This window comes from Berghia stephanieae, chromosome 2 (genome assembly GCF_034508935.2).
Source record: "Berghia stephanieae isolate SIO BIC M18660-M18661 chromosome 2, UCSD_Bste_1.3, whole genome shotgun sequence".
Taxonomy (NCBI): Eukaryota; Metazoa; Mollusca; class Gastropoda; order Nudibranchia; family Aeolidiidae; genus Berghia; species Berghia stephanieae.
This window is the reverse complement of record NC_088361.1, coordinates 36,922,337-36,949,446: the sequence shown is the minus strand read 5'-3', so window position 1 is coordinate 36,949,446 and position 27,110 is coordinate 36,922,337. Positions and strand designations below refer to the sequence as shown.

Sequence of the window (27,110 nt, the reverse complement as noted above, 5' to 3'; positions counted from 1 at the left end):
AAATACACGTATTTGTGTGATCTTGTGGTATGACACTCGCCTTCAGATCGGAATGTCCTGTGTTCGAGCTAGGCGCATAGTTGAGTCCTTAGAAAAGGCTCTTTACTCACAATCTCTCACAATACTCAGGTGTAAGAGTACGTAGCCGTTGACAGTGCTGTCTCTGTCGATAAAAATGTAATATCGCCTAACAAGCGTCATGTCTCGTCCTACATGTTAAGTGTTGCTGTTGGTCAGGGACCAATTGAAAAGCGCTTGGAGTACGTTTTGTGGATATTGTGCTATATAAAAGCTCAATTTTTATTTAAAACGTTGGCCGGAAAATTCGTCCTTAATATATCGATTGATTTAAATGACCCTCATCTTGGCACAAACTCTCAAACATGGGACTTCGCGAAGGTTTGAGAGTTTTTGCCAAAATTAGGGTCATTTAAATCGATCGATATTTGAAGAACGAGTTTTCTGCCCAAATTTTAAAATATTTCTTTTTTACACAGTGCGGCTGTGAACTAGTTAATCAAGTGTCATGTAGTTCATTTTGATTTTGATTGTCTAGAAATATCCTTAACCTATATGGAAAACCTCATCTATTCAGTTGTTTTATCAATAGGGAACACAAATGTGATGTCAAAAAATTGGTTCCGATTTCATTGGCAGACTAAAATCAGGATTCAAGAGGACTAGCTACATACCTTGTGGAACTGATCTTCTAGTTTCAGAGAGATGACATCCTATAGTCCAGTCAAAATAAATGTTGGTCTTCAGTAAAGATCATCCATCGTATCTCTTTAACGTCCCGTAGTCCTGAAAATCATCCTGTAAATTCGCTGCCCTATTAAACATTTGAATATAATCCGAGTTTTCATTCTTTAAAATGATATAATTGACCAGTTAACTGCCATACTCTGGAAAACACATATTTGAAAATTTAGCCAGAAAACTCATCCTTCAAATGTTGATCCATTTAAACGACCCTCATCTTGGAAAAACCGCTGAAATCTGTGACTTCGTTAAGTCCCAAGTTTGAGAGTGAAATCGATCAACTCAGTCCCTTTGATTGTGAAGCGAGTGCTCTACCAACTGAGCTATAGAGACCCCCATAACCAAAGAACCTTTCGATCAAATCCAAAGGACAGCGTGAAAACACATTTCTTCTTTTGGACAGATAAAGTTATTATTTCATATTACTACAGATTGATCTAAACACAAGCGTATCAAAACGTCTCATTTATGCCTTTGTGTGCGTGTGTGTGTGTGTGTGTGTGTGTGTGTGTGTGTGACATATTCGGGAGCATGTTTCCTGTTTCTGTCGGTCAGGGACCCTTTGTAAAGCGATCTGAGAACGTTTAGTTTATATAGCTCTATATAAAAGCTCAAGTTTTTTGTTTATTAAAAAAATATTTTCAGAATTGACATGTTCCAGGTTTTCTACTCATTATAACATTAATACTTAGTCTTAATGCATGAAGTAATAAACGTGGAACATAACTATGTAGTTATCAGTAATAAGATAGATGCTTTAAAATATTGACTAGGTAAATGGAGAGTGCATACAACTTTAACCTAACGTGAGTTTATGGCACTTAAAACTCGCTTTCTACGTTACTTCTTGGATAATACTTTTTCATCAATGAACGGGTTGAAAACAAATGATATGCATTTTATTCAGCACTAATTTGACGTGTCAGAATTAACATGAATAAAACCTAAAGAGTAAAAATATTTAATCGTAACAAATGCTAAATTTCGGCTGACTAAAAAACAAACTCGTGCACCGCCTTGCTGGTAAAATGAGTCGTGCTTCCTTATGATAGAGTACTCGCTGGATTCCAGCACGCTCTTGGGAAAAAAGCGTGCTGAAATCCGATGCTATTGGGAAGTAACCATGGCGTACTAAAAGAGTGATAGTAGGGCTATGGAGGTAACCATTACATTCGGTCACCCAGCTACAGCAGAGCGTGATATGGCCCATTTAGACGTGCAGACTTTTCGTACATGGTCCGACAAACATAGATTAAACGCGGTGGATATGGGTCACCGTGAATCGAATATGTCGACGAGAGAAGTTCCGTCGGATCTAGAACAACACACCCACAAAAACATATACACATATACATACACATACACACCACCACCACCACACCACCGCCACACGAATAGTACACTGACACGTGGACACAAATAAATGAGTGAACTTCACCCACTCAATAGAGAGAGAACCCCTTCCGAAGTTTGAAGTAAGAGGGACTTCAGTGAAAACTAATCACCAACGATGATCCGTCAACACGAAGCCAGGAAAATACCAGGCGGCTCCTGATATCAGTAGGTTGGGCCGACATCCGTCTGACGAGATTGAAATTCCTAGTTTACGCTCAGTTTTCATTATTTTTGGTCCATTATCCACAATTTGTGGAAATCAGTCGGACCGTGTACGAAAAGTCTGTACGTCTAAATGGGACATTTGAATCCGAGCGTGCCGAAACCCGATGCTCATAGGAGGCAACCATAGATGATAATGGAGGCAACCAATACATTCGGTCACCCAGCTCCGGCGTTACATATTTTATAGCGTGCTGGATTTCGCCGTTATCGAATCCAGCGGGTGTTGTATCACATCTTCCAAAAAGACTGGGTTTTGAAAGGGCGAGAGAAATACTACTTCATTCTTTTTTATTTTGGTGAACATTGTCACGTTACGCTTTAGGCGACCATGAGTTGTTATTTTTCAAACCTGTTGTTATGCTATCTTGTGATGACAACGCCTCTCAGTCGTCATAATATGAATACTACTCACCATGGTTATATAAAACGTCACTTGCTATCCTTCACACAATGCAGGGTTGATTGTGTGAAGTACTTCCTGGCCGGAAGATAGCAAGGCATAGTGCAGGCTACTGTACTAAGTAAGTTCGTGAACGGGTGACCAAATCATAGTATAGAGAAGGCAAATCTGTTACTATATGTCCCCAATAAAAGTATAACACAGAGAAGGCCGAAACTGTGTTATATAGGCCGGTACAGAATAAAACAAATGTATCACAGGAGAATAAACACTGTGTTGTAGACGGTACAGAATAAAACAAATATATCACAGGAGAATAAACACTGTGTTGTAGAATATCAAAAGCTGATCGGTCTGTGACGAATTAAAACGTGACATACTATGTCGTAATATCACATCTCAATAATAGGGTGTGATAGCAAAAAGGTGCCCGTTAACAACTGAGTCGGTCAAGTCTCTATCCAGATCCAAAAGGATAGTGCAAAGTCCTGTACGTAAAACAAATTTGAGAAGCATGATTGTTCTCAATATTTGTTGGGTCTTTGTCGGTATATAGTGAAGGAGTGTCCACACTATACATCTTCATGAAAAATCAGAGCAACGCTGTGTCAACATTACAGAGGAGCAAACCCGAGACAACAACACGATAAGATTTGTTTGTGTGTATTGTATTGTCTTTATATGTTACTGACTAGGTACGTTTTGGTTGTCAAACCTGACATAAAAATTTTTTTTTTGACATTTTCTTTATCCTTTAAAATATAGTTATAATTTAATTTAATCAGCAGATTTGTTTAATAATTTAAAGCTATACTTTTGTGGTGACCTTTGGTAAAATCATTAGTCCGATTGTAGTTGAAAATGTCTGTATATTCTAATGTCATAAAATTAGTGACAAACAGAAGCAAACTAATGAATAGAGCTGAAAATAATGAAAAGCTAAAATACGACGTCCTTCATTATTGTTTAAGATGATGACACACAACGAACTTTGTTCATCTTTAAAAGAACAACAACAACTAAATCAAATTCTTTCTGTCTCGCCGGAGTAAGAGGCTTAGAATCATTGAAATCACTCTCGGGTAATTTTGTGAAGAGGCGGTGAACGCACTAAGGATTGTGGCTTCCGATCTTTAATCTCACACCAGGGAGCGACTCTGTTATTCAAATCCGATCCACATCCTGCCTTCGTAATTGAGGATTGATATACTCAAGCTATAGTTGTGTAAGCAACAAAACAAGGTTGCTATTTAATCTTGAAAGGCCGAGTTCGATTATACTCAATCCCAACATCATGCTACAGCAATGCGCGTCTCGGGCTTCATTGAAGTTTTCTGATTATTCACATCTTTATGAAAATGATTATACTTATATATAAAGATTTAATCATGAATTTTGGGAGAAATTCCATTTGGATAAAACATTCAAATTGCCGTCGGTGGGTTAATGTAATCCTAAAGAATACCTTGCCAACAACACGACTAAAACAATATTTTTACTTATAAAATGAAATATGATAAACTTTGAAATCTCTGATATTTTGTTTTGATAATATTCTTCATTTTATTGACTTTAGAATAAGAATTTAGTACATGCGACACATAGAACAAACTTAGAACCTACTTGTGTCAGCAACTTCAAGTGATGTCACGTTCCTCCTTGTAATAATTAGTGTCAGAATACGATTCTATGATTGAAGCATTATTGAAAACAATATCTCAAAAATTTTCCATGCTTTTGGAGATCTTATTCAGTATTCTCTGTAATTCTCTATAATTGATCTTAACGTATTTTCAAATGATATTCAACTCTCAAATTGATTGAAATAATTTCATCTTCCAATTCTGTGTCCGACATGGAGGATCATTATAATATGACTTAATCCGAAATTATTAATAACCACTGTCCCCTTACCACTAAAATAGTATTTTAAGACCCAATAAGCAGTGGTACACGGATGATATTAGAGAACTTAAAAAGTGTACAAGATCAAAAGAAAAACTGTGGAGGAAAAATGGACTAGAAATACATCGTCAATTATATGTTTCAAGCAAACATAAAGGAAACAATCGAATAGAAAAAAAAGAAAATTATTTAATATCAACAATAATAACAAACAAGAGACATCCCGAAGAATGGTTTAAAATCATCAAAAATATCATAAACAACGCCTGTAAACAAGAATTGCCAACTAACTCCCCAACTGGTCTCCCAAGTCGTTTTTCAGATTATTTTCAAGATAAAATAAAACACATACGAGAACAACTCGACACCTTTGGACATTCATCCCGAAAGGACATTTACTATCCTCTAGATTGTGAAAATTATGATACAAAAATAGAAACTTTCGATTTTTTTGAACCTGCATCTGAGGAGGACGTTTTGTTAACTATAAACTCTTCACAAATCAAAACGTGCTATTTAGACCCTGTCCCTACATCGATTGTTAAAGCATGTGCCAAAGATCTGGTTACACTCATAACTTTTATTGTAATTAATAGTCTGTCGTCATAGGTCGTACCACAAAGTCCTAAGCAAGCAGTTGGGACTCCACTATTAAAGAAATCCAATTTAATTTTTTTTAAACAATGAAAATATTATAGAACCGTTTCGAATTTATGCTTTCTTTCTAAAATCATAGAAAAAAAATTGTGTATCCAAAAGGGTAGAAACATTCTTAAAACAAAACGCAATTTACTGTAAATTCCAATCTACATACAGATCGGGCCACAGTACAGAACATAATCTTATTTGAGTTCAAAATGATATTGTCAACTATGCCCAAGATTTTTAAAAAATCAGTATTGCTAATTTTGCTTGACTTGAGCGCTGCTGTTGATACGATCGATCATGACATTCTATTGCATCAACTGAATCATGTTTTTAGATTCAATGGGCATATACTGAATTGGTTCCAGTCCTATATATCATGACCGGGGTCAAACAGCAATGCTCAATCATACTCAGTCTGGTGTAAATGAATTGAAATGTGGAGTTCCACAAGGATCAGTTCTTGGACTTCTACTTTTTTCTTTATACACCGCCTCTCGGGAAAATTATTCATTCTTTTTCAGTTGACTTCCATGTGTATGCCGATGACACACAGTTTTATGTATCTTTATGTGAAGATGATGAAGTTAGTGTATCGTAGAATGAAATTAAGAATTGATGGATATGAACAAATTGAAATTGAATGAAGAAAAAATCGAGGTGCTGTGTATAAAGAATGAATCTTGCAAGAACAGTATTGAAACATATACAATTGATGTAGCATGATGCACAGTTTCTATTCTTATTTCCTATGTTCACAATCTGGGTTCATTTCTTTATAAATATATGTCCATGAATAATCATATCACCAAAATTATCTAACTCTGTCATTAGCATCTTGAAAACATTGGTTGTATTAGGTCCTTGATTGACACAGAAACGCGTGTCACTTATTTTATTCGTAGTAGACTTGACTATTGCAATGCGCTTCTCATTGGTTGTCCCAATTACAATATTCAAATATTGCAGAAAGTTCAGAACAGAGCGGCTAGATTGGTGATGTTATCGAAGAGTGACGATCCTATCTCCTCTGTTCTGGAAATTCTGAATTGGATGCCGGTGAAGCAGCGCAATGAGTTAAAGAGTTTATACAACATGTCCTTTCATGGTCTGACACCGTCCTATTTAGATTAACATTATATAGCTGGTCGATCGCTCAGATCAAATAGCATGCATCTTATGACAGAGTAATAACGCCAAGGTTGTGAAATTCCCTTTCCCATTCAATACCAAAAAAGCAGCGAAATTTTAGATACCTTTAAAACAAGTTAAAAACTGAATTATTTAGAAGAGCCTATTTTGACAATAAATATGCTTTATATGTTTTAATTTTGGGTAGATGGTATAGTATGTAAAGAGTTTGCGTATGTGGATGCGGAAGTTTCCGTATGCGTGTTTGAGTGTACGGGTGTATGTGTGTAAGCGTGTTAGTTTGTATGATTGTTTATGTAGTCTGAGTGATTGTTAAGAGCCGTAAACCACTTGTTGGTGGGTTAATGGGCGCTATATAAGTATATTAATTTATAATATTATATGAAGTCCTTATTCAGACCCGAGCTGAGTCGCAGCATCAAAGTACATAAACTACCATATAGTACCTTAATATAATACATCCAAGCACATTCCATGAAGCTTCGACAACAGGGGGATTAAATTGAATAAGTGAAAGAAATAGACATACAAATTATACGAAAAGGACGTGGCAATTTTTTGTGAACAGATCTGTTTAACGTGAACATTCTAGGAAATGACTGGATGACAACTCATCAAAATAGTTTCAAACCTGAAAGTCAAATGCTATCTTTCTGATTTTCCTCATGAACATTTAGTGCACATTATAATTATCGACATTTAATGGAAATAATTAGATACATAAGAAGAAGAAGAAGAAGAAGAAGAAGAAGAAGAAGAAGAAGAAGAAGAAGAAGAAGAAGAAGAAGAAGAAGAAGAAGTCAAAAAATGTTTACTGCTTTTCAGCCAATCCATTTCAGTCCGATTATTGAATTTTAGATATGATGGGTGCTAAATTGTCGTCACTCATTGGCCAACATTGAGATGATTATTATTTGTGAGATAAAATACAGGAACTACAACTGCGTCTAAACAAAAGAAACCGAAGCACAGCGGTTGTCCTGATAAACATCTGTCCTTTGTGAAATCTTTTGGCTTCTTGTTTTCCTCTTATTGTTATGTCCTAAGGATAAAATCGTAATGAACTTCAGTAATACTCCTGGATCAAGCTGACTGTTAGGGATTGAAGAATTTTAAAAGGAAAACCCGCATGTGACAAATAAGGTACAAGTTCACATTGTATAGTTCGTATTTATTGATCCAGAATCATGATTCAGGATGTGTCATATTAGGAATCTTTCTTGAAACATTTAGCAAATATTTAATCATCTGCTCTCAGCGTATTTTAAATAAAGAAAAACCCCCACAGATTCGGGTTTGAGTTAATAGATAATAAATATGAAAAATAAAGAAAAAATATACTCTTTAACAAGTTAACTGCCATCCTCTGAAAAGACACGTATTTAAAAATCTGGCCAACGAATTAGGCCCTGAGGTTCAAGGTTTGAGCGTTTTTGTCAACCAATGAGGCCTTTTTGCTAAGATGAGGGTCATTTAACTCGATCGATTTTTTTAAGTTTTAGTTTTCTGGTCAAATCTCTTAAAGCATGCTTTTTTATCTCAAGAGGACAACAGTTAATTGGTTAAATAATATATATATATATATATATATATATATATATATATATATATATTATATTATATGTATATATACATACACATATATATATATATGTATATATATACATATATATACATATACATATATATATATATATATATATATATATATATATATATATATATATATATATATATATATATATAATCCATCCCGAAGTGTTTATCTACACTGGGAATGAAGTTTAATTATATAATGAAAAATACCCATTTTTATGTAACGTATTTTCAGGGTTTCACATATTCAAGGCGTCTCACAATTCTTTATATTATCTTTCCATAGTGGGCTTTGTCGAGCCAAAAATTATTTCATTCGGTGCAAGTTGTTGTTCGGCGTTCTTCTTTTAGACTAGCACAATGCCTGTAACCAGGCATTCACTCAAACCTGGGTCGGATGGCGTAATGTGTAACGTGTCTTACCCATGATCACAATGCGGCGGTAAAATGTTTTGCTACCATTATCATCCCCATTGTCAGTTAATACGTTCAACAACGCTGAACTCTATGACTCGGTCGTATATTATTATTTAATTCCTACACCCCTCAGAGGAATCAAGTATAGAACTTTTTATATCCCGAGAATGGAGCTAATCTTTACACAATTATGTCAGTTGTTATCTTACAGAAACTTTTAGTCAAACTAATTATCGTTTTTAATTGAAGAATTCTAGCTTCATTTTATTTTCTCACGTAATAAATATTCATTAAAACTTAAGACCAACAAACATTTGCTGTTCCTCTTACTCAAGATTATGAAATAATAATTTGAGTAGGGTTCTCTAAATATCGATCGATTTAAATGACCTGGGACTTCGCATCAGATGATATTCAATGGAATTATCGCCCATTAAAGCTTGTAACTAAACATAATACTCCTAGTCTATTGGGAAATCAATCCCAGCCAAATAACAAAATATATTGTTGATATGTTATGAACCGTTATACAAATATCTTAGGTATCTTGTCTCAATTCAAAAGAGTTATTGTACTTTTTCAGATTGTTACTGCAGCAAGTCTCTTCTTGTGAAATGCTTCGAAAACTGTAAACAACACAAAATATTAGTAGACAACACATGGAAGCCACTTAAGAGATTACCATGATTTCTAAAGTGCGACTTATCAGTCCTTCTACACCCCGTTCCTACTCGAGCCTTTTAATATGTCAGGGAGTTCATGACCAAGACCAACATTCTGTGAGAGATGTTTGCCTTTTTTAATTTATGAGAAGTCCCTTGATATATATTTATTTGTCAAATGCTTTAACCATATCTACCCAAACTACAATTGTTTCTTTTTTTTCTTGAAGATTGTCATATGTATTCGTTGTGAAATACATTTTATCTAGTACTAGACAGATCTGAGCTTTTAAATGACATACTGCATCTTTTTAGGGGAGATTGCGTGTGCGAGTTCAGGGAGATTGTATGCACAATATAACCCTTACAGCAAAAGTTTCTAAACATAATAATATTATTGATAAATCGGAAAGCAGAGCATCCTATTAATACGGAAGGCAAGCTTTGGCTTCAAGCAGCGTGGTCAAAAAACATGAATCAGTCTATCAGCATCTTCCTTCCATTCTCATTATTTGAATTTGATGACATCAATGATTCATTGACTGTGGCCCAAATACTTGCTTGAAAGACACTCCTTTCAAAGTGCTGATATAGAACATCACTTGTTGGAAAGATTTTGTCAACATGTCCCTTTTTGTGGATAAATAATTTCATCCTTGCGATATCAATATTGTGTTCATTGGCTTCCCCTCTGTATAGTTCCACATAAAGAGTAACATAGAGACTTTGAGATATCTGTAATGGAGCATCTTCTTCTTCTTCTTCTTCTTCTTCTTCTTCTTCTTCTTCTTCTTCTTCTTCTTCTTCTTCTTCGCCTTCTTCTTCTTCTTCTTCTTCTTCTTCTTCTTCTTCTTCTTCTTCTTCTTCTTCTTCTTCTTCTTCTTCTTCTTCTTCTTCTTCTTCTTCGTCTTCCTCTTCTTCTTCTTCTTCTTCTTCTTCTTCTTCTTCTTCTTCTTCTTCTTCTTCTTCTTCTTCTTCTTCTTCTTCTTCTTCTTCTTCTTCTTCTTCTTCTTCTTCTTCTTCTACTACTACTACTACTACTACTACTACTACTACTACTACTACTACTACTACTACTACTACACTACTACTACTACTACTACTACTACTACTACTACTACTACTACTACTACTACTACTACTACTACTACTACTTCTTCTTCTTCTTCCTCTCTTCCTTTTTCATCTCCTTCAAAAGACAGCATAACCGCGTGCTGTAGATAAACGGTTTCAACTGCATCGTCGAAAGTCTTAAAAAGTTCATAAGAACACGTATGATACTTATCGTAGCCAGTGAGTTATTCCAATAAAATAATGTATTTGGAAAGGATTCAAGATGAATATCAACATTGGAAGGTGATATATGTAGACATTTATTATTATTGCAACTGCCCGGTTCTCAGTCAACTAGCCTAATTTGACATGTTCCTATTGCTAATGTATTGGCATTGATAAGGCCAGTCCATCATAATTTGTAATGACTACTTTTATCTCGGTGCTTATTTCATGCTATGAGAACCAATCCTTTCATGTAAATGTCAGTATGCGTGTCATTTGTGGTCTAATGATATCACATTTACCTTTGGACCTGCATGTCTCTGGTTCGATTCCGCTGTAGGCGACGCAAAGTTGAGTCCTTGGGAAAGGCTCTTTACTCTCATTCTCTATTCTTATTCAGGTGTAAAATGCGCACCTAACCGGCAACTACATTTCTCCGTCAAAACAAATTATAATAGCGCTTTACGAAATTAAGTTAAGTGTTCCTTTTTACTTTGGACCCATTGTAAAGCACTTTAAGGATATTTCATTGGACATCGTCCTGTATAGAAGGAATGAGATTAACGCTACTCAGTCTTTGTTATTGTTTTCAGACCGCCATTTTTATGAATAGTTGTCACTAAATTGTATCAATTAGACAAAAACGTCTCAGATAACACATAGTTTTGTGTATTGGTTACCTTATATCCGGCTGGCGGATGTTGTGAGTTTTCTAGGTAAACGTATGGCATCAATAAAAGCTCAATCTAAAAATATTTAACTGATTGCTCTTTTCTCATATCTATTAAAGTTTTTTTTTCTCTTTTTAGTTTCATGGTAGGTGTACAGAAGTGAGAACTGGAAATAACCCTGAGGATTAACATTAAGCTTAATCCTTTAATGCTTAGATTGATTTTATTTCGAATAAGTTTTCTTTCGCTTTATTCACCTGATTATGATTACAGAGCCTATCCTTTTACATTAACGAGACCCAGGGTTAATGATTAATTCATGAATGATGAATAAATTAAAGTCTCATACTGAATACAACAAAACATCGTGTCAGGTTTGATCTAAATCGAACCCAGCCTGATAAATATTGGATAACGAATGTTGATTAGATTCATTTAATTTAAACTCATGCTGTCTTCTGTAAAGGCCTGAAGCTAAAGTTAAGACTGGTTTGAAAGCCATTTGATACGTGTGACTTCAGATGATTATGACGTGACAAAAGAGAACGAGGAGAGAAAATAAAAGATTTATAACCAAATTAAAACAATTACTTATCCGTGGTAATTTCATAAAACAGTATTGTATATATTTTAAAAATTGAACTCGTGTCCGTACATATTCAAGAGAGAGGGAAATATTGAGGAATCATTTACATCATATGCTTGGGTTGGATAAAACTCAGAGTTATGTGATTTTAACAGCATCGTAATCAAATTATATTATATTATGACATGCAATAAAACTTAATTGAAACGAGCGTTCGTAAGTAGTTTGAGTGCCAACAAATTCCAATAGTGTATCATAATATTTCAAACCCTTAACGTAATTTGGGTGCTTAGTTTGTGTCAATAGAATATTCAGTGTCAAGAAAAAATGGAGTTACAGAATCGGGTTTCGTTGTCTGCAAAATAAAATTTAAAAAAAATTGAATGACTCCAGACCACGGTTCTGAACAAAGTTTCACAAAAGGTAAACAAAACTCTCATCCATGGTGAGCAATGTTAAACATAGCTAATATTGTTTTGGAAAAGCAAGGACAAATTTAATTATAGAAAATATCACTACTGAACTCTTCAAAACCTTAGCCGTGCATTTCAATTTTTTCCGCAAATGTAAAGTGATTGATCGGTAAAACAATTGGTTTAAATATGTTGACTATTAATATGGGTATGGTGGTATTATGATTTTGTTGCCTATTTATCAGCTGTCATTCGCAAACCACGATATTGATCTATAGATTAATTAAACATTTATCAAGACCCTTATCTGATTTATCAATATTACTTTGAGCTAGGAAAGCATGGGGATTCATACTGAGATTGGAATATGTTAATGTTTGAGAATTTAAAGTCTTATTTTGACCAGGAAGCTCTCCCTGTTGGGAATAAACACGACACATTTCAATCACATTTTGATTAAAACCACAGCGAAAGTAAGCTAAGGCAGTACATCAAAATAATTTGCAATTGTAATTGTGTTTTTTTTTTTTTGATATCTTAAAATAGTCTGTCTTAAATTAGTTTTCGTTTCTAGTTAGAGAAGCTATTGGGGACAAGCTTTGAATTTCAAATAGTACAATGATGAAGTAACTTTAATCTTATGCATTATTTGACCTACATTGGATTTTCTTTACCAAGAAATCTTAGTTTGCGAGTCTAAATAAACCTGATAAGATTCTGTCAAAAATAATAATACAGCAGCAATACTTTAGAGTATACGCTTTGTGACAAATTATGAATAAATACCTTAAAATCAATAATTGTAATCGATTGTAATGAAGCCTTATTTGTTATCTTTGTTTTATCTCGAGCTCTTTACTTGCATTCACCATTTTAAAAGAAAAAAAAAAAAAACTATTTTCAATCAATGGTGTTTGCCCCTTAAAAAAAGAAATCACAACAAAAATAGTAAGTAATATTTCATTTCACTTGTCACTAAAGTGTCATTTCCCCCTCTTTGCTTCTATGGGCGTGAAGCGATTATGTATGTTATCGATTCATATGGTATCAAAGTATTTATACAAATTCTCCTCGTATCAACAAATGCTTTTAATTGGGATAATGTCGAAGTTAGCGAGCTATTCAATAGGTTGTGTTCGCGAAATCCCAGGTTTAAGGATTTTTAATAGATGAGGGTCATTTAAATCGATCGATATATTTGAAGAACGAGTTTTCTGGTCAAATGTTTAAATACGCGTTTTCCAGCTTACGGAATGTAACTGGTTGTTTACTCGGCATTTCAAATTAACTGTTATAATTGAGTAAAGTACACAAGAAATGCCAAAATGTTTACTTGTGAAGAAAAAAGTATTCCATAACATAAAAAGACATATCCAAGTCAACGGGGAATATTAATAATAAAAATCCTACAACTAAAAGTGAACTGGAGACAACTAATTGACTCTAGGCCTTTTCACAGACCAAATATCCCAATAAAACAAGTATAAAGCTAAAATGGTTTACCAATCACATTGTGTGTGGTTCCAGAGTTATCTAAATTTTTATTTGTATTAATTACTTTTCTTTTAATTCATTTTCCTCAACTAAACATTAAAATAAAAAACGTCACCGTTGTCTTTTATATTTGACTATAAATTCCGTCTTTAGCATCGTAACAGTCCCGTCGTAATACCGTTTTGAGTCAATGGGTTACAAGTACAGAACTGTTTTTTTGTGTGGATATTTTTGGGGTGGAGGGGGGGGGGGGTTCCACTCAAATTACCAATTGTTCAGACACCCAACCACTTCGAAAATACAAAATTTAAGTTCTATGGAATCGTAAAATTGAAATTTCATTTGATTAAACCAGTTTTATCGTTAGTTTTAATTTGGCGGATCCGCGATTTTTCACAGAATTATGAATTTAAATAAGTCTTTATAGTCTTAACTATGGAAGAATCAGCATTTCTTAACTTATATTCCTCTACCCATCGATTTTTCCAATGCCGACAGATTCTTTTCCACTGGCTCAAAAAGAAAGGGTTAATGTGTGAAGATGAAGTCTGTTTCCTACAATAATGATATGTATTCTTTTCATACATAAAGCTCATTAACGAATACTTAGAAAATAATGTCCTCTACTTAACACGACTGAATAGACAGCCTGAATAGCTCCTGTTTCAAAATCAACCTCTTTATTATATTCCAGTCATAGTGAGGTATATGACTTTTGAATATCTCTTGAAAGGGCATTCTTACAACGTTGCTAAAGATAATAAAAATCTGATTGTCTTAACGTTGTGATGAAAACATTCTTCTTTTACATATTTAATAACTTTTCATCCTGACACATAAGACTTGTTTATCTCCATCTGAGAGCCACACTACCAATGACTGTGTAATATTAAATTCAGAGCCGTGTCGTCCGGTCCATGTTAATAATCTATATCAAAGAAAAATGCACATCAACGTAAAGAAGCGCTACTAGATATTTATAGTCTATATAAGGTTATGCCAAAAGGTTGTTTTCGTTAAATTTGCATTACGGTACTGAGACAAACGAATTGCAAAAACTATTTTCATTGGGATTTTCTTTGAAATTGTGGGGGGGGGGGGGGGGGGGGGGGGGGGGGGGGGGGGGGTTCTTGATGAAGAAAAACACCCCAAAAACTGACAATCTCGCATCAAAGTTATGGTACTTATAGCTTTTTAAAGTGCAAAAAAAGGACAAGGTTAATACTCTGCCCACACTATTTTGAACATTTAAGAAGCCTTTTCTACTATTCTATAATTTGTACTAGATTGTCAGCTTTTGTTTTATTTTATATTATTCAACACAAAGAAATTGAATAAAACAAAATATTGTTTTTAGATTTTCAAAAGTGCTTCGTTTTGGAGTATTCCTGTGGCGAATGTTAGGAAAACGACATTGTAGCATTATAAGAATATAACTGCGTAACGTATGCCGGCCTGTCTGACCACTCAATTAGTTTAAGATCTATCGATTTTTTAAATGAAATCCAAGGACAAGGCAAACAAACTCTCTATTTTTTTAAAAAAAACGAAGGAGTATGCTTTGAAAATAAAACAATTAGGCTTGTATACTTCATAAAATATGGAAAACAAATTTGATATTCAATAATACTAAGATTTTAGAAACAATGTAATTTTACCGTCTTCAAATATTTCAATTTCCTTTGTGTCTCGAGTTTCTTTACGACAGAATATAACATTTCCTACATTATCATTGCTCTGTGTTTATGGTTTAACACCATTTTCATTTTCTAATCTTCATCATGTGTAGTTTATGGTTTTTCAGTGTTTACATAGTTGTTGAGCGGAAAATCCAAACATTCGGATAATATGCCATTGTTTATCAAATTGGGTCTTAAATTCATTAAATTAATGTCTTTGGAAGGCAAAGTATTGAGTTTCTTTATCACAGATCGATTGAAAAGTTGGTAGTTCGAATCTTGATTCAATGCCGCTAGTCTACAGACTGTAAAAGCGAATGAATAAAAATCAATATCAATATGACAGCTTCAAAAAAACACGCACAAAAAAAAAAAATAAACCACGGAACGTGTCGGGCTCAAAACTCTTCATCAGCCAACAACATTTATCATCGTTGTTATTGGATGATGAAGGGTTTTGAACCCGAAACGTTCAGTGTTTGGTATTTTGTTCATTTTCGAATATATTATATTCATTTTAATTTTTTTTTTACTATTTATAGTTGGAATCTTGGTAGGTAACGTGACATTTGAAATATAGATTTTGAATTATAGGTGCTTTTTGTCGTAAAGTACAATCCACGTGTCTGTCATCAATCAATATTTTCACTTTCAGATAAAAACCTATCTTTATTTCGAAACCCAAAACAGCGATTATAAAACACCAAGCATAATCCTTTTTTTTTCCTGGATCACAAAGATGATGTTTATGTGCATTGTGCACTTAATGCTCTCAAACCAGGGCACACTATTGTCCATAATAATGATAATGCTTAAATAAACCTATAATTACTCCGGGTTTCAGAACTATAAATACAAGTCTTGTATGTTCAAGTAGGTTTTAACTCCATTATGCAAATCTTGCAGTCTTTCTTATTAAGCCAAACGACATAATATCCTACGTATCGGTCAGAATATAATTTAGACGATGAACTGTCTGCCAAGTTAAGCAGTAAGTTAGAATCCATTAAAACAATATTATTTTAGTAATAACAATAATTATTGAAATGAATCGTTGATATATAAGTGTGTACCTATATATGTGCGCATGTGTGTGTATTATATGCATATGTCTATGTGTATGTTTATATATGCACATATGTCTATATGTGTGTATTTATGTATCTATTTATTTATTTATGTGTGTATTTATATATGTGTTTATATATTTAAATACGCATGCCTATGCATACATGTGTGTGTATATTTGTAAATGTGTATAAGTGTATATATATATATATATATATATATATGTGTGTGTGTGTGTGTGTGTGTGTGTGTGAGTGTAGGTGTGGATGTGTTTGTGTATGTGTGTTTGTGTATGTGTATATTTATTAATTTGTTTACGTATTATTTGTTATTGCCATTGTGAAGCGCTATTGATCATTGTAAATGATAAATGGCGCTATATAAATTTCCCATTACATTACATTGTAATTGATACCAATACGTAAGCTCCTGCAATTAGTCTAAGGCATAGCATTCAAATCTGATTGAAATAAGACATTAGGTAAATGATTGTAAAGTTTTGAGTATCGTTACCTTGTTCATACAGTTAAGAATAGTTATGACAGAAATAACCCGTTTCCTCTTGAAATATGTTTAGGTGTAACACAACCGTTTGTAAGATAAAAATTGAGCTTTTATATACAGCAATATCCACTAAACGTGCTCAAAGCGCTTTGCAAAGGGTCCCCGACCAACAGCAATAAGTAACATGTCGAACGAGACGTGACGCCTGTTAGGAGGTATTACAATATTCGTCCGACAAAAACAACTCTGTTAACAGCCAAGTACTCATTTTATACATGACTACGGTGAGAGAATGTGAGTAAAGAGCCTTTTCCAATGACTCAACTATGCGGAGAGCGAGACTAGAACCCAGGACCTTCCAAAAGTTAATGTCATACCGCAAGAACCGATAGCCGCATAAAACAAATGGCATTCCAAAGTGTGATAAATAGAATATAATTAATAACAGCACAACGTAAATATATGTATACTAAACCATTTGGAGATCTGTATTATGCATGTCAATTCTTGGTGATAGCTAATCTTTTGGCATCGGTGCTATGTAGGTATATGAAAACATGCGTATGATGAAACCATGAATATTTTATTAAATATAAGTCTGAACATGGAACGTGCTTTAAAATGAAAGCATATAAACACTAAAAAGTATGTTTAAAACCGGGGAATAAATTCAAACTATTTGTTAACAAATTCTTAATTTAATTCACCGCCTTTAAATGACGTTATGTCCTGGGCCACTGTTATTATAAAATAGTCAAAAATATAAAACGTGGATATATGTGTATATATGCATGCTTTCGTATACATGTGTTTGTGTATTTGCAAATGTGTGTGTATACATATTTTGATGATGACGACAATAATATTGTTTATTGAAAATGACAATTGTTAATATATCATATTTCTGGTTGTATCTTTTACAAACCCACTTTGGGGTAGCAACTCCGTGACGATTTTATAATACCTTCATGAGAAGTTGGGTCACATATGAAAACATTAAAGTTAAATACATGGAGTTATAGGCCAGTAAAAAAAATTCCTAATATTTGAATTGACATTTGAATAAACGAATCAGGAAAATGTCAGGAAAACTGTGAAGTTCATGTCTGACGCCAGACGAATTTCATATGTCAACAAGCTCGTGATCTGTTCTCCTCAATTGTCATTAATACCAACCCAAGAGTTATTTAATTATAGATCAAAGGTCGGATATCTTCTTCTTTTTTTAACTTTACCAAAACCTTTAGGATTAAACAATTGAAGTGAATAATTGAATTTAACGGCTAGGTAATAACCTACATAGTATTTTAAAGATTTTTATAGATGTTTATAGATTCTTTTTATAGTTAAAGATGTTTAATTGTTATAGAAAGTATTTGCCATTTTGTCATCTTCAAGAAACACGAACAGCGTATTACACAAATTCAATCTTTTACATTTTTAGTAAAGGCAAGATACCATCATTTGTCGCAATCGGGGTTTTGAAGCAGAGGTATAATGGCCACTAAACGCAACTCACGATTCTTAGTGATCCTCATCATGTATGCTGCTGCTATAAACCATTACTATATATATATATATATATATATATATATATATATATATATATATATATATATATATATATTCATTCAAAACAGCATCAGCCATATATATATATATATATATATATATATATATATATATATATATATATATATATATAAAGAGCTAATGAATTTACTACAGGATCTATGTCTTTTAATGATTTATATGCAGAATACTGCTTAAGAAAAATTGGTAATATTTTAGATAATCCAACACATCCTTTAAATCTTCAGATCACTAAGTCGAACAGAAGTGACCGATTGTTGTCTATACGAACAAAAAGTGAAAGACACCTCCGATCCTTTTTACCTTACAGTTGCAGAATCTTTAATAAGGAAAATAATTTATAAATTTTACATCTACGTCTGCTTTAACTTTGTAACCTTCTCTTTAGAATTACACCACAACCACAATTTTTAAACATCAATTTATAAAATCGCTTACTACAACTTTTCTATTGAAATATTTATTCTACATTACGTGCCATGTAATTTATACTATGTAATTTTTCTCAGTCAATTTACAATAGTATTATACTGTAACTAATTCTTAGCATTTTTTTTTATATGTTGACATAAATATACCTCTTCTAGATATTTATATCTTTACAATTTTATAATTTGTATGTCCCTTAATCTACACTATGTAGTTATTCTTACAGCCTACAATATTATTACACTATATATACCTATTACCAAATTTTACTTTACCACATTGTATTTACGTATATTATGTTTATGTATGTATCATTGTTGGCATTTTATACGTCTGTCCAAAAATTTCCTTTTGGATGAATAAAGTACATTATTATTATTATTATTATTATTATTACATTATATATATATATATATATATATATATATATATATATATATATATATATATTCGTCATGATAAACCAATTACAAAGCAAGGTATCAGAAGGTTTCTGATGATTAGCAACGATCACTGAGCCTAAAAATTGAAATTGCCTTTTTTGATTTTTCTTTTCAAAACATTACGCGTTGTATGGCTCCAATGGACATTTTGAAGCATGTAATGGCATTCTTGAACTTTTAAGTGCCGGTGAGGTAACTGGGATCACTTTATACCCAGGAGACGAATCAAAGAGATGCCGAATGTATCACTCGACTAAAGTACAAAACTGCCAACTTCTTAGAAATAATTGTCAGAGGACCGATAATACAGTCTGTCTTTATTGCCTTAGACATGCTGTTTGCCTTATAAATGCTTGATCTCTTGAGGAGTGGAACTATCAGGCACCGGAACAAAGAGAGGAGAAATTGCAGCAATCCCAAGTGATGTCAATTTCAGACGGATATTAGAAATATATAGATGTAAAAAAGTTACTACGCTATATGTATAGTGAGCGAGGGTACATTTTTTATTTTAATATGCAGGAGCGACAAATGCGTTTTGTCATTTACTTCTTCAAACCAGAATATTCTGATCCATAACTTCCCGTAAATAGCGCAACATACACATAAATATTGCCAGCGTTATGGATAGGAAATTATTTTCCATTCAACCCAAGGTCCGGATGTGTCTGACATAAACTTAAACCTTTATCACAATTCGAAAAAAAGTAAAGAAGGATCATCCACATAATTTCTTTCTTGGAAAAGATATTTCATGAATTCATGAGTTTATCGTGCATTATGTCCCGCAAGGATGGCTCTGTTTATTACACGATCAAATGAAAACAAATATTAATGTAAAACACTGGAGATAGGATACACAGTTTAAATCAACGATTCATTTATTCACTTCAGAGATCAACACATACAAGACATTCATTGCGTAATTTATTTACTTGGCGTCTAATCATCAGATCATTTGTCAATAAAGCATACGTAAATAAATGTTTACTTACAGACATGCATGCATGCATACATCCATACATCCATCCATCCATAAACACAAACATATATACATACATCCATCCATCCATCCATACATCAATCCATCCATACATACATACATACATACATACATACATACATACATACACACATACATACATACATACATACATATGATACAGAGATTATGCAAATCAAAAGGTACAGGATTTAATTTCCCTCACAAACGACCATTACTTATTTAGACAGTCCGTTAGATTGTTAAATATTCTCACACTTATCAAAAATTTAAAAATCACGACTGAAGGGTTTTATTGACAACAACGAGAAATACGACAGTAATATTTTATCAATCATAAGATCATTTTCTACATTTAGTATATAGTCCCATTAATATCAAACAATCGTTGCAGTCCTTATCGCCACTTATTTTGCCATTTTCATAAAATAGCATTTAAGAAAAAGAGTGTAAATACATAAGATCTATATCATACATTTCCCAATTCAAATCCCAGAGGAAAATGGTTAACCGTATTACACTCTCCAAGAAAGGAAACATAAAAAATGTCGACATTTGTAATTTTATGTTGATCTTTGTTTTATAGCAATATTGTAATTTTTGTAATCAAACGCTCTTTTGTTTCTAAAATCAAGAAGATTGAATATCATTGAAAACAACAACGGCATTAAACTGATTCTTGTAATTTCGTCTCAAGAAAAATTGGTCTATTTCAACAGCAAAGTGCTAGATAAATTATTCGCCTTACTACGTTGAAGTTTAATCATTGAGGAAATTTGTTCGATATTGTGTTACACTTGGTATTTTGTAATTTGGTACATGATTGAGCCTTTAAAAATGTAATAGGAATACTAACATAGATATGGATTATTTGTTTGTTTCTAAATGTTAAGCTATACATTGACATTATTAAAAATAATATGGATTTAAAAGATAGGCACATAAAACCTTTGCAAATTTTCCATTTGTCTTTTTTGCTTTTACTGGCAGTAGAATAAAAGGTTTATATTTGTTAAATATGCTGATTAAATTATTTCGAATTATACTTCTGAAATTCATATAAAGTCTTGTATCTTTGTATTTAAGGAAACTTTGTGCTTTTACTTGCTACTGCTATTATAGCAGTTGTAACGAGCACGACTGTGTTCCGTACAAACTTCGCTTGGGTCTGAACCTAGCCTTGAGCCATGAGCTCCAACGCTTGCTCTCCCTCCTGAAGGTGGCAGTGAACATGCCTGCGGAGGAGAGAGAGACAAATGAGAGGGCAATACTTAATTGAATGGCGGGTTCTACGTTTTTACGCGATGCTTATTAATTTAAAATTGTGCAATATAAGAAATGTAGAAATCACCTAATGAGCTCGTGAGCTGATACAGTAAAAGATAATTTAAAGGCTGTGAGATATTCATATACTTGAAGAACCTATTGAGTTGTGAATCCCTATATGTCGCTTTAATGATTGTCTCAAACATGTTATTTTTGCTTTCAAATTAGCGGTTTAAGAATTCTATTCCAACTAAAAGGGATTATTTTATGGCTTTGGATTTATTAAATAAGTTATTTTTAGATCGCTACTTAATAGCTTGCGAGTGATTTTCTAATGCGTGATAAAAAAACAACATATTTTATACATTCATAGACATGGAAAATATTTTTCACCCCCAAAAATCAATCTTATATATATAAATGCAATAAATCTGTATTAATCGTTTGAGAAATTATTTGCTTTTTCATCATAAAAAACATATTTGTAAGCCCACCCACTTGGAATTTCCTAAAAAATTTTTATCTCACTAATCGATACTGAGCATTATTGACGAAACAAATTCATCAACGATTAATATTAAAGTACTACCTAACTTTTAGCCAAAATCCAATGGTTACAAACACTATTTAAACCTTACTAATTTGAGTTTCCATCGTTTGCATATTATATTCAGCTTTCATTGAGTGGAAGTAGTTGGTCCTTATTCAAATATTGTTATTTGTAAAAGACAGAGGAAGTAGTTAAACACCGCATGTCCGTTTTCTCGATACTATTTCACATTTTAGCCTTCTACCATTGTTTCGGGATAATCTACAATTTTGTCAGTATCGACAAATATCGAATAGTCTTAGTAAATACTGATTACCGATATCGATTAGCGCCATCCTTACGGTGTGTCTTTTTTACGAAACACGCCGAAACCCGACGAAACCCGACGAATCCCGACAAAGTTATGGAAAGTAGGTAGCAGCGGGGAGTTAACCTGGAACTCAGGGACGTGTACATCATTGGGAGTGAACCTGGGACTGGTTTTGGGCGGGTTTCGTAAAAAAGAATTAGTGCTTTTTTTACGAAACCCGTCGAAAACTGCCGAAACCCGGCGAAACCCGACAATATCCAGCAAAGTTATGGGAAGTAGACAACTGTGGGGAGTGAGCCCGAGGATCAGGGAAGTGTACACTAGTCAGGAGTGAACATGAGACTATGTTTATCGGCAGGTTTCGGGGGTTTCGTAAAAAAGCAATCAGTGCTTTTTTACGAAACCCGCCGAAACCCGACAATATCCGGCAAAGGAGGAGAATGAACCTCACACTATAGGACGTGGGCGCGAGTGGGGAGTTAACCTGGGAATATGTAAAAAGGATATCAGTGGGAAATAAATCTGGGACTAAAGGGAGATGGATACCATTGAAAGTTGAAGCCGGATATGGGAGTTTGGAACCAGAGTAGAATTAACCTGACTCTATAGGAGGTGGGCGCCAGTGGGGAGTGAACCTGGGACTATGTAAAAAGGATATCAGTGGGAAATAAACCTGGAACTAAAGGGAGATGGATACAATTGAAAATTGAAGCCGGATATGGGAGTTGGGTACCAGAGGAGAATGAACCTGACACTATAGGAATTGGGCGCCAGTGGGGAGTGAACCTGGGACTATTTAAAACGGATATCAGTGGGAAATAAATCTGGGACTAAATGGAGATGGATACCATTGGCAACCAAATGTTTGATGTTTTTTTTTTTTCAATTTACATATTTTTTATAGACCATTTCATTTGAAGATATGAAACTTTGAAATTCAAATTTTCAAACTGACATTTCTACCATAACAATAAAAAAGGTTATTCATAATGTCGGAAGTTTTAACCGGTTCCACGAAAGAATTGTAAGAATTAAATTATTACCGTCTCCATTCGCTTTTCAAAATAACAAAGAATCATGGTATAGAATTTTTCTATAACAATTTTCAAGTCCATCCGACATGTATTGAATGCTCTAGCCTTGACTGAAAATACTCTATTTTTATTGTTATTATATAAGATGATAAGGTATTATGATTATAATATTTTATTTTTTCTGTCATTATTATTACTACTACTACAACTACTGTTATTATTATTATTATTATTATTATTATTATTATTATTATTATTATTAATATTATTATTATCATTAATATTATTATTATTATTATCATCATTATTATTATTATTACTATTATTATTATTAATATTGTTGTTGCTGTTATAAATTTGATGCACCATTTGATACATCATTCATGTCATGTCTAAACACCAATCATTAATCAAGTGATAAGAGTTTAATTTAAGGGAATCATTTTAAATGACTTTTATTTTATTTGCATTCCGTTGTCTGTTCATGTTACCTTTTTTGATTGCTGAAAATAATTATCAAAAATTGTTTCTTTCTACATTTGTCTTATTTTCTTTCTTCCTCATTTAAAACTACTCCTATTCAGACTGAATATACCCCTTAACTCTCTCTCTCTCTATCTTTCTCTCTCTTTCTCTCTCTCTCTCTCTCTCTCTCTCTCTTGTAAAGGCTTTCTCTCACTCATGCACAAATACAGCATGAAGCAAGCCTCCTACCATAAGTCATTTAATTGTAGTGAACTGCTAGCAGACAATTGTGTGTATTACCCAGGAGATCCAGCAGTAATCTTGAGTATACAATAATTCTCTCTCTCTCTATCTCTATCTTTCTCTCTCTCTCTTGCTCTCTCTCTCTCTCTCTCTCTCTCTCTCTCCCTCTCTCTCCTACGATCGACGGCCCTATTAGATCACTCAGCATCATCATCGTTGCCTTTTAGGGTATAGGCCACAGACAAACAGTTTCTATCCTTCTCTATCCTGAGCTAACTTTTTTTTTATCTCGTTCCATGTCTTATCACATTTTCTGTATATCAGCTTCTTTTAGTCTTCTCCTTGTACCTCGTGGCCTTCCCCTTCTTCTTCTGCCCTGAGGGTTTCAGTCCAATACTTTCTTTGTAATAGTGGAGCCATTCTTTCTAAGGGTGTGTCCAATCCACCTCTATCGTCTTCTTCCTATTTCCTCTCCCTCTGGTTTCTGCTCTGTCCTTTTCCATACATCTTCATTTTTAATTCTATCTATCCATTTTAATCTGAGTAGCTTACGCATGCACTTGTTTACGAAAATCTGTATCCTCCTTATACATGCCTGGTCCACTGTATCCCATTTCTTCGCCCTTTGGAGGTTTCCTTCATTAGCCAATCAATGGCAAGGATGAACAGGAATGGTGAGAGCAAGCATCCCTGATTGACACCAGTCTTAATTTCAAAGCTGTCAGTAAGCTGATGTCCATGTACAACCCTGCAACTTCATACATTTGCTTAATGAGGTTTACTATCTTTTCAGGGAGTTCAGGGAGGGAATCTGGTCTGGTCCAGCAGCTTTCCCCTTTTTCATCTTGTTAATTAATGGCACCCACAATCTCTGCTATCGATGGTATATCACAGCTAATTGGTAGCTCATTCCTTGCAGGCAAAATTTCCGGCGGGTTGTCTGGTGGTGGTCTGTTCAGAAGGCAGTTAAAATGTTCCCTCCATCGCTTAGATTGAGCCTCTTTTCCAAAAATAGTTTTCCCATCTTTGTCTTTGACTCGTACCTCTGGTTTCCCATATTTTCTACAAGTGATAAAGGATTCTCATGTGTCTTCCTGTCGCTGCTGCTTCTGCTTTCTTTGCAAGTCTGTTCATGAATGCTTCCTTGTCTTTCTTCACAGATCTTTTGACTTCCTTTGCTGTGGCTCGATACGGCTCTTGTGCATCCAGTCTTGAAGCCCTTGTTTTGTTTTCACTTGTTCCTTCCTTGTTCTCTTTTCAATAAGGTCCAAGGTGATTGGACATCCATTCTTTATGTTCTGATTTCTTTACACCCAAAACCTCGTGGCAAGTTGTTATGTAGACTTCCTTGATCTTTGCCCAATGTGACGCTACATCTATGTCCTCCTCGAGCTCAGCGAGAGGTTGGAATCTATTACTCAATTGTAGTTTGATCTCCTCATTCTTTTCCCCATCTAGTGCATTCACCAGGAATTTTTCCTTGTGCGCGATCTGGTCCCATGTTTTCTGAGTCGGAGCTTAAGCTATGCCAATAGCAGGTGGTGGTCTGATCCAACATCTGCCACTCTCCGTACTGTTAGATCCCTGGACCCAGTAAATTGACACCATTGCCCCTCTCGACGGCCCTGATTATCAACATTTTTGACAGTAGGTAGTGTGGTCGGGGAAGAGGGGGGTACACATAAATTTTGTTTCTCTTCGACTCGAATGATTTTCATCATGAGGAATACAAGAATAAACATTTTCCATAACACCTGGATTTACTTTCAACTGGTGTCCATTTTATTTCATAGGTCACAAGTTTGCTCCTCATTGGTATTAACATTGGTTTCTCTTCCTACTAGTGCCTACATCTCATTGTCTTGGAGTCACTTCCAACTTATGTCAACATCTTGTAATCATCGCCATCCACCTTCCATAGCCACGGGCTCACTACCCACTGCTGCCCCCTTAAAATAACCTTTGACGATTTTGTGAGGTTTCGAAAAAGAGAAGTACCGTTTTGGGCACACTCTCCTTTGGTATCCACCTCTCATAGTCGCAGGTTCACTCCCCACTGGCTCCCACCTCCTATAATGTCAGGTTAATTCTCCTCTGGTATCCAACTCCTATAGTTTGGCTTCGATTCCCACAGGTATCCTTCTCCCACAGTCCCAGGTTAACTCCCCACTAGTGTGCACTTCCCTGAGTCCCAGGTTCACTCCCCACTGGCACCCACCTCCTATAGTGTCAGGTTCATTCTCTTCTGGTAGCCAACTCCCATATCCGGCTTCAACTCCCAATGGTATCCATCTCCCTTTGTCCAAGATTTATTTCCCACTGATATCCTTTTTACATAGTCCCAGATTCACTCCACACTGGCGCCCACCTCCTATAGTGTCAGGTTCATTCTCCTCTGGTACCAAACTCTCATATCTGGCTTCAACTTTCAATGGTATCCATCTCCCTTTAGTCCCAGATTTATTTCCCACTGATATCCTTTTTACATATTCCAAGGTTAACTCCCCATGGTGTGCAATTCCCTGAGTCCCAGGTTCACTCCCCACTGGCGCCCACCTCCTATAGTGTCAGGTTCATTCTCCTCTGGTACCCAACTACTATATTTCGGCTCGGATACCCACAGGTATCCATCTCCCACAGTCCCAGGTTAACTCCCAATTGGTGTGCACTTCCCTGAGTCCCAGGTTCACTCCCCACCGGCGCCCATCTCCTATCAGGTTAATTCTCCTCTCGTACTCAACTCCCATATCCGGCTTCAACTTTCAATGGTATCTATCTCCCTTTAGTCCCAGGTTTATTTCCCACTGATATCCTTTTTACATAGTCCCAGGTTCACTCCATATAATGTACACCGCCCTGATTCCCAGGATCACCTTTCACTGTTGCCTAGTTCCCATGACTTTGCCGGATATTGTCCGGTTT

The 27,110-nt window shown here is 34.5% G+C and overlaps 1 protein-coding gene across 3 annotated transcripts in view; it reads right to left on the bottom strand.

Annotated features, from left to right (window-relative positions):
* LOC144964810 (gonadotropin-releasing hormone II receptor-like) overlaps positions 1-27,110 on the bottom strand; it is a 246,296-nt gene that overhangs the window by 11,737 nt on the left and 207,449 nt on the right. Inside the window, exon 9 of one of the 3 annotated variants that reach the window (XM_078899450.1) lies at positions 20,181-21,555. The exons of the other annotated variants lie outside the window; for them this stretch is intronic. Within the exon in view, the coding sequence (XP_078755576.1) occupies positions 21,437-21,555 (119 nt within the window). The 3' untranslated portion in view covers positions 20,181-21,436. Of the gene's footprint in view, positions 1-20,180; positions 21,556-27,110 lie in introns of those variants that run through there. 3 annotated transcript variants of the gene reach the window in all.